Here is an 8,910-nt window from a genome sequence, read left to right as displayed (position 1 = left end):
CAAAGTGTGAGAGAGTAAATCCCTGTAATGGAAATTTTTAGTGTGTACTTGTTTATTCATTTCTACTGTTTTGTGCTCTCTGTCTGATACAATAGCAATTAATTTGGTGCATGTTCTTACCTAACATCGTCTGATTCTTGTTTTTGACGCCTGTTGCTGACCTTGGTGTACATTGTAATCTGTTGTATTATTATGTATATGTATTTTTTGTTCCATTCCTTGCAGACTGCGTTGCACTCTGTTTGACTGAGAACCTTCTTTGCAAAGAATAAAACCCTTAAAAGACAGTCAATCTCAACATCTTTATTTCAGATCTTGCCAAACAAATTTCCACAACAAACTTGGTGTCAGAAGTGGGATCCCTTGAGTGATTCGCCTGGAGCCGTGGATGGACGGTGACTGATCATCCTGGTGAAAAGAAATCTCCAGCCTCTACCTCACTGAATATTCAGAGACGAGAGGACCGACCGCTGGGGCCCCGGACTGGCACCACTGTGATCTCCATGGGACTCTGTTGTCCTCCGCAAAGCTAAAGGCAAACGGTGAGACTGATTTAAAGAAAAGTTTTCTGTGTTATGAGTACTTTTGTTAATGCTGTGGTAAACAGCCTGGGACTGTGACAAGAGAAAGGTAATCTCTTGAGATATCAGTTTAGAACTTTTCTTTTACCGAGATTGTAGCGGAAACAATCTGGATTTGCGGTGACGATCGCATCTTAAGAAAGTTATGCACAACAGGATAAGCTGCAGCATTGATAATGGGCACAGTAAACGAAATCCACCTAGTGGACCATCCATTGAATATATGAAAACACATCATGGTCAGTGGAGTATTCAGTAGAAATTTGGGTTAAAAAATATGGTTTTCCAGATAATGGATCTTTCAGTCCTAATCAATTAAAAATGAGAAAGGTCTTGAAGAAGTAGACAAGAAAAAGAGAAGCAAAAAAAAGGTGTCTGTGAAATACTTAGAGGACATGGAAAGACATAAAAGAGCTTTGAAAGCATGGACAGACGAAGCAGAAAAAAGAGAAAGAAAACCAGCTTTAAAAACCATGCCTAGTCCAAGGTTTAATAAAAAAAGGGATACTGTTGACACACTTTCCTCTCTCTGTTCTCCAGTTGTCTACATGTGTCAAAGTGAACCCTAACTTTGACGCCTGTCCTCTGATTGCTCCACCAGTATCAGGGCCTGAAGGACCAATCTTAGTTCATCGTCCATGGTCAGAGAATGACATCAGAGAGGCAATGTCACATCTGTCTCAACCAGCTGACTCTGGTGCCAAGTTTGCAAAAGAGCTTCTCACGTTCTGTAAAGAGTTCAATGCAACCACGACCGAGCTCAGAAGACTGCTGATCCTCAAAATGGATCCAGGAGATTGGGAAAAGATCTCAGGCCATTTTCCTCAGCAGGATGTGGGACGAAGGCACGTAAACTGGAATGATGACTCAAACTTGGAGTACAGGGTGGCCATAACAACTCTGTGTGACACTTTCAAGTTACAATTTTCAGTGAAGATTGACACATCTGTTATTAAAACCTGCAAACAGAAGGATGGTGAAGATGTTCGGGACTACTATGCCAGATTGGTCACAGTTTTCAATACCCACAGTGGTATGGAACAACCAGCTGATATGAGCTGATATAGGACTCTGGGAAGCTCACTTGTCTAACTATTTTCTCAACGGACTACGCCCTGACATGGCAGCAGCAGTGAAATCAAGCTGCATTATGTGAGAAGAAGCCCGCATTGAAAAAATCCGACGTCATGCTTGTCATGCTGAGAAAGAGTTCGCTCAGAAGAAAATCAAAAATGATGAGAAACAAACCAAAGACCTTCACACTGCAGCCTTAGATGCATGTTAATGGCCAAACACACTGATGGCTGTTGGAATGTAGTGCCAATCATATTTATTGAGCTAGTCATCAGATGTGTCACTTGTGAACTGTACTGTGATATTCATTAATGTGTGTGTTTGTATGTGTGTGTCTGACTTCTGATGCCACAGACCAAGAAATGGAGACCAGGATTACAAAATGGTTGCAGAAAGCACCTGATGGGAACAGCGGAGGAAGTGAGTAAATGAGAAGGATGGACAATGAGAGAAGCTCTCATGCGTAATGCATTTTAGACCTTTGATCTGAATTCTCTTCACCTTTTGTAAGGTGCTACTGCTGGTGGAACACATGGAGACGTGATGTTCCTATGCATGGTGTGAAAGTCTATGCCAAGTTGTTTTGTCTAAAATGCTCAATGTTGGTTTTTAAACTGAAGATATGGCAGTGAATGTTAAATTCGTAATAATGTTCTGTAGACTCTTGACATGTTGTGTTTGCTGACAGATGATGTTGTAAGAATATGTTAAGGTATTATGCAACATTCCACTGCATTGTATGTTTTTGAACAGTCTATGCCAGTGGCTCTAAACTGATGGGTCAGGACCTAAGTGGGTCGTATATGTGAATGGAGAAAAGTCAGACTTTTATTTTGAAGTCTATAATTTCTGATACTGTGCTTTTATTATGAAGGATGTGTGTTTACCATGAATGCAGCATGGCTATGGAGAGAATTTTGTTCCTTTATTATTCAATCAAATAGAATAGATTTGAAATCAAAAAAAAGATTTGAGAGCAAAAGAGAGTAAGTGGCAATCAAAAATTTTTTTTTTGAGATTGAAACAGAACAGGTTGCAATTGAAAAAAGAATATGAGAGAGCATATTTCCTCAACTTCAATCAAAACTAATGTTTGTAAGTAAAAACATATTACCATTTTGCTTATAAATCAGTCCTCTTTGCTTTCAAGTTAAAAACCTTTGCTTGCAAATCAGTCCTCTTTGGTTGCAAGTTCTAAAGTTTTGCTTGCGAATTCAACTGCACTTGATGGTGGATGAGAGAAGAGTTTCTATTGGCTGGTTTGACCTGGCTCCAGCGCCACCAACGCCTTCCGCATTACACCCACGTCTCCCTTGTGCTGTGCTGCTTGGAGGTAAAGTTTAGATTCTCTGCCCAAGCCCGAGCCCGGACTTATTTCCCACCACTATCCTCGGGCCGGGCCGGGCCCTTGATCAAGCATTTGTGTATGTTTTTTTTTTTTAATCATTACTTTTTTCATTTGTGATCCATTCCGTTCTGAATAAACAAACAATGCCGTGTACATGCTTCGGCCTTGTTGCATTATTCATTAAGATAATTGTAAACAGACTTCTGTAGTTCAAACAACTCAGAGTTGTAGTTGAGAGCGTCAGTTATAACAGCCCACTGTAACGTGGGCTGGTGAAGGGGAAGGTGATGGTCAGCTTTAGTGCGGTGCTTCCGGTTACTTAAGAGACGGCAGGCAACATGTGGGGGTTTCCGCACGGCACTTTTATTCATAATACTGACCACACCATGCCAGGTCTCTGCGGCACTAATGTTACAGGCATACGCAAACGATCGAGGCCGAGGTTCTTGCACCAACACTTTACTAAATAAAGACAAAATAAAATGTGGAGTCTTCGCTCTGTTGGCAGTATCCTTTCTCACGGGGAGTGGAAGTACACCTGCTCTTCTTCATCGTGCAGGTTACATTACCCACTAAACAAAAGGAGGCGCCACCTAGTGGCGCTACATTGAATAACTCTGACTGTTACACCACGTATTAAAAAATTGTCGGGTTTAAATCGGGCTTGGGCTCATAATTACAGTTAATGTGTCGGGCCAGGCTCGGACATAGCGTACACGGGCTCCGGTAGGGTCGGGCTTGATTTTTTGGGCCTGATCTAAGCTCTACTTGGAGGTAAGTTGATAGCCTGTTGCTCTTGAAACATTTCCCATAAGTAATGAATTGCGCTATATATCGTTGGCTACAGCCTGCCGTACATTCACAACAACAACAACAACAAGTAATGAATTATAATGCCCTGCTGCTGCAAGCACACTGATTAGCAGCAACATGGTTGTCTCTGCTAGTCACGGCCTGAGCAGAGTAGCTACTCCTCCCGGCTCCGTTCTCACTACAGCTGTTCTAATGTCAACAAACACGTGGCGAATAATTGAACAAATTCACGCACATATTTCTAACCAGCCAGCATTACTGGTCTATACAGGAGCAGCTGCATCAGACTGTCCGACTTAAATGACACTGAATGATGCTTTTGACCTCCGAGATGTAGAATGTGTAGGCTATAGAAGAGAAACGCAAATTTCAGCACCACTGATCTGTTCGTTGACATTAGAACAGCTGTAGTGAGAACGGAGCCAGGAGGAGTAGCAGCAGCCCGCTACACAGTGGGAACTGGCACCGCATTCAGCGGTAGTTTAGTAATCCACGGTAGTACTGTTGTGTAGGAACCGTGACGTTTTGGCACCGCGAGTACCATGCAACACTAAATGTTTAAATCACAGCCCTACGTTGTATACGCCTCCCTGTAATTCACTCACTCATTAGGCTACTCTGCTCAGGCCGTGACTAGCAGAGACAACCATGTTGCTGCTAATCAGTGTGCTTACAGCAGCAGGGCATTATAATTAATTACTTGTTGTTGTTGTTGCATTCGGGTGACATACCGCAAAGAATGACGGCCCCCAGTGGCCCGGATCTGGTTTGCCAGAGCTGGCTTACACATGGGCCAGCTCTGGACCAACTGAGGCACAATACCAGGCCTGAACAGCTCGTTTGTTTTAGTGTCGCATCACTAGACTAACGAACAGCTTCTTTCCATAGGCTGTGAGACTCGATTCATTCTCAGCACTCCACCATGAAAAATAGTTTCCATTTTATGACTAATCTAACCAGATAACGGAAATTCTGACCCGATGACCGGCATTAAGAATGATTATAATAATGTAAAGGTAGGATGTCACTGTTGTAGTTGGTTGAAGAGAAGCCGATTTTGAAATATTTTGCTTAGGACAGCAAGCAATGGTTATTTTCATGCTGGTTGTTTTCTCCATTAATCCTTTGATCGGTGAAAATATTGAGAACTGTGGTCACAGTGAGCCAGAAGCCAAAGTGACACCTTCACAATGTTTGTTCACCCCAAACAACAGTCCAAACCTGAACATTATTACAAATACATTGAAATGATTTAAAGGAAACGCAGCAAATGTTATACCAGCTGTAAAGCGGCAACCGCATGATTTTACAGGAAAAATAACTGAAACCACTATCAAAATTGTTATCAATTAATTTTCTGTCAATCAACTGATGAATCAGCTATAAGCAATATATGTAAAAACTGATGAATACTTGAATTTAAAACAAACCAAATTGTGTAAGCCTTTCATTTATTTTTGTGCAAAAAAAAAAAAAAAGATTTTCAGGGTAACTGGTAATAACTATAGCTGTCAGATAAATGTAGTGGAGTAAAAGGTGCAATATTTGCTTCTAAGATGTAGTAGAGTGGAACTTTAAAAGTAATATGAAAAGAAAAGGCTCAATTTAAGTACAAGTACCTGAAATTTGTAATTAAATACATTACTTGACCAAATGTACTAGGGTGCCACCAGACCGAGGCGTGCAAAGTTGGTAAGCATCTTTTTTAAAATTTATTTTACCCACCCAAATCAACTCATGTTACTCCAAATAAATGAAAATGTTTCAAAATTCACCTTTGGAAGAAGGTTTCACGGCACCGACTCCAGATGCTCCATCCTCTGCTGATGGTTGTTTGTGTTTGTGTCTCTTGTGTGTTGGTGGAACGTTATCCCCCTCATCAGCTGCAATAGTTTCCTCTGCTGATGGTTCCATGAAATACAAAATATTCAGTCAGACAATACTTCAATTGTGCTGTAACAATGTGGACCATAAAAAAAAATTGTGTCAAAACATTTCAGTGCTATAAAAGACTCAAATTTTAAAATTCTGTATTTGCATTCATCATTTGAAAATGCATTTGAATGTTGAAGAACTGATTAACGATCAACTTTTGAGGTTCTTTCTTCTTCACTGTCACAGAATTACATCTAGTATTTACCTGAAAAAAGGTTCAGTTAAACCTTTCTTTTAAACACTGTTTAATCTATTGAAGCTCACAGGGACTCAAGCTCTTATTTAGGCAGAGGTGTTAATGTTGCCTACAAAAGGCATGTACACGTAGATGCTGCACTGACTGCTTTGGTTCATTACAGCAATACATCAATTTCGCCACCATATTAGACTGGCCTGTAAATGGATATAAGTAAATGGCAGAGCTGAGTTTTTTATTATTAAAAAGCACTATAACATTTGAATTTCTCAACCAATTTCAATGAGCCATTTTTATATTCAACAGTTTATTACTACTCTTTTTTTTTTTTTACTACTCTCAAAACCAGTTGAAAAATTACAATTCACCCAGAAAAACCACAGTTCCCATGTTTATTTGTATTCGTGTACAGGTGAGTCTTGCCACGTCAAATATGGCGGCGACGTTGAGGTACAATCCAGCAGCCAATGCAGTGTCTATATTTCTATATCTATGATTGAGGAGGTGGGCGTAGTAATCTGATCTTTTTTTTTTGATCAATTATTTTTTGTTTTCAAAAGACAAGGGCATGACACAATTCAAAGACAGTAATACAACAAGTAGTATCCACTTCCCTCTACCCACCCCTCCAGAATACCCCCCCAGAATAGAGACAACCCCCCTCCCTCAGTGTCCCAACATGATCTTCTACGTTACATACAGTACAAATAGTGATACAGCACATAGTACATTGGTCATATCAGTGTCCTGTAGGCCAAAGTAAGTGCACAGAAATAAACAAGAAATTACAAAAATTACAAATAAAGACATTTTTCTTAAATCTTTAACCGCTGCCACCGCAGAGGTCCAGGTTCAGATTGTTTTCTGACTAGCTCCATGTATTCTTGCTACAGACAACCCCATGTAGAGTATGCTCAAAAATGATTGTCACCGAGTGCGTGTGAGTGCGTGTGGGAGCTTCCAGCGCAAGGCCAGCATTCTCTTAGCTGCAGTCAACCCCGCTAATAGGGTGCGGGTCCGAGTAGAGGACAGGTTCAATGGTGAGGTGTCATTTAGAAGCAGTATTTTAGGAGAACACGGTTTGTCTACCTCCAATAGATCTGATAAAGTGGAAGATACTAATTTCCAAAAGGATGCCACATCAGGACATTCCCAGTACATACCTTGAGTAGGAGGGGCGCCGCGTGAGTGGCAGCCTGTTACAGCAGCTCTCGCTCACCTTTGAGCTTTTTCTTCTTTTTTTATAACTTTTAGTACTTTTTAACTTTTTTTATTTACTTGACTTTGGAGCGCTTTCTCCGGGCAGTATGGAGACCAGAGTTGTTTTTATCGCTCTGGTCTTAATTCTGCTTTTTTCGCTGTTTTCCGCCGTGCCCGGGGAGCCTGTACGCGGCCCTATTGTTTACAGTAGGGATCAGCTGTTGGCCCTCAGTAGCGCTGCGGTGCCGCCGCTCGAGCGGCCCGATGTCCCGCGGGAGTTGAAGAGGAGGAGACGCGGGTGCCGTGCCGGAGCTGCCCGCCGTAGCAGGAGGAGACGCTACCGACCCATCCTCCCGTCCATCATCATGGGGAATGTAAGATCTCTCCCCAACAAGATGGACGAGCTAACGGCGCTGACCCGGCATCAGAGGGACTACCGTGAGAGCAGCATCATGGTGTTTACTGAGACGTGGCTAACGGCGCAGACCCCGGACACAGACGCTAATCTGGACGGATTTCAAATGCGGCGGGCGGACAGGACGGCAGAGAGCGGTAAGAGGAAAGGAGGAGGGCTGGCTGTGTTTGTTAATGACAGATGGTGTAACTCTGGGCACATCACTGTTAAAGAGCAGGTCTGCAGTAAAGACATTGAACTTTTAGCGGTTAGCATGAGGCCGTACTACCTCCCGAGGGAGTTCACACAGGTGATCGTACTCGCTGTGTATATCCCCCCCTCTGCTAACGCTGATGCAGCTTGTGACGCTCTCCACTCAGTCACAAGCTCACTGCAGACACAGCACCCACAGGCCCTCTTCCTCATCTCTGGGGATTTCAATCATGCCTCTCTGTCCTCCACCCTGCCCACATTCACTCAGTATGTCACCTGCCACACCAGAGACAATAGAACACTGGACTTATTCTATGCCAACAGCAAGGAGGCATACAACTCATCCCCCCTCCCTCCCCTGGGAAGATCTGACCACAACCTGGTTCATCTCCTGCCTGTGTACAAGCCCCTTGTAAACAGGCAACCAGTGGAAACCCGCACAGTTAAAGCATGGACTGAGGAGTCTGAAGAGGCTCTGAGGGACTGCTTTGACTCTACTGTGTGGGAAGAACTGTGTGTTGCTCATGGGGAGGACATCGACAGCTTAACAGGATGCATAACGGACTACATTAACTTCTGTGTTGATAACACTGTACCCACCCGGACTGTACGGTGTTTTTCAAACAGCAAACCCTGGATTAATCCTGACATTAAGGCTCTCCTTAAGGAGAAAAAGAGGGCCTTTAGGTCAGGAAACAAGGAGGAGCTGAAGGCTGTGCAGAAGGAGCTGAGGAAGAAGATCCGAGAGGGGAAGAACAGCTACAGGAGGAAGATGGAGGTCCAGCTGCAGCAGAGTAACATCAGTGGAGTCTGGAAAAGCCTTAAAACCATCTCAGGACTGAGGAAACCAGACTCCCAGGCTGCCGGGGATCAGACGTGGGTGAACGACCTGAACCTATTTTTCAATAGGTTTGACCAGACACCCACCCCTCCCCCGGCCCATTCATCTCTGCTGCCCCCCACCACCTCTTCCCCCCCCCCTGTTTCCTGCCCCATTCTCACCTCTACCTCCCTCTCCACTGCTTTCATGTCGCAGACACCCTCCACTGCCCCCCCTGACATTCACCCACCTCCCCCACCCGACACTCAGCCCCCCTGCTCCAATCTGTCCCTCTCCACTATCCAGGTGAGGAATCAACTGAGGAAGATGAAGGTG

At 43.4% G+C, this 8,910-nt stretch overlaps 1 protein-coding gene across 1 annotated transcript; it reads left to right on the top strand.

The window, feature by feature from the left end:
* Positions 1-6,637: 6,637 nt before the first annotated feature.
* On the top strand, positions 6,638-8,899 carry LOC311254015 (uncharacterized protein). Its single transcript, XM_084384448.1, has 2 exons — positions 6,638-8,630; positions 8,881-8,899. The coding sequence occupies exons 1-2, from the start codon at positions 7,255-7,257 to the stop codon at positions 8,882-8,884; spliced, it is 1,380 nt and encodes a 459-aa protein (XP_084240574.1). The 5' UTR covers positions 6,638-7,254; the 3' UTR covers positions 8,885-8,899.
* The last annotated feature ends 11 nt before the right edge of the window (positions 8,900-8,910 follow it).

Source organism: Pagrus pagrus (assembly GCF_965226575.1).
Source record: "Pagrus pagrus genome assembly, contig: HAP1_SCAFFOLD_133, whole genome shotgun sequence".
NCBI classification, from domain to species: domain Eukaryota; kingdom Metazoa; phylum Chordata; class Actinopteri; order Spariformes; family Sparidae; genus Pagrus; species Pagrus pagrus.
The sequence above is the reverse complement of the archived record's forward strand: the minus strand, read 5'-3'. Positions and strand labels throughout refer to the sequence as shown.

Coding starts and splice junctions, on each gene's coding strand:
- LOC311254015 (XM_084384448.1), top strand. CDS start 7,255: ATGGAGACCAGAGTTGTTTTTATCGCTCTGGTCTTAATTCTGCTTTTT.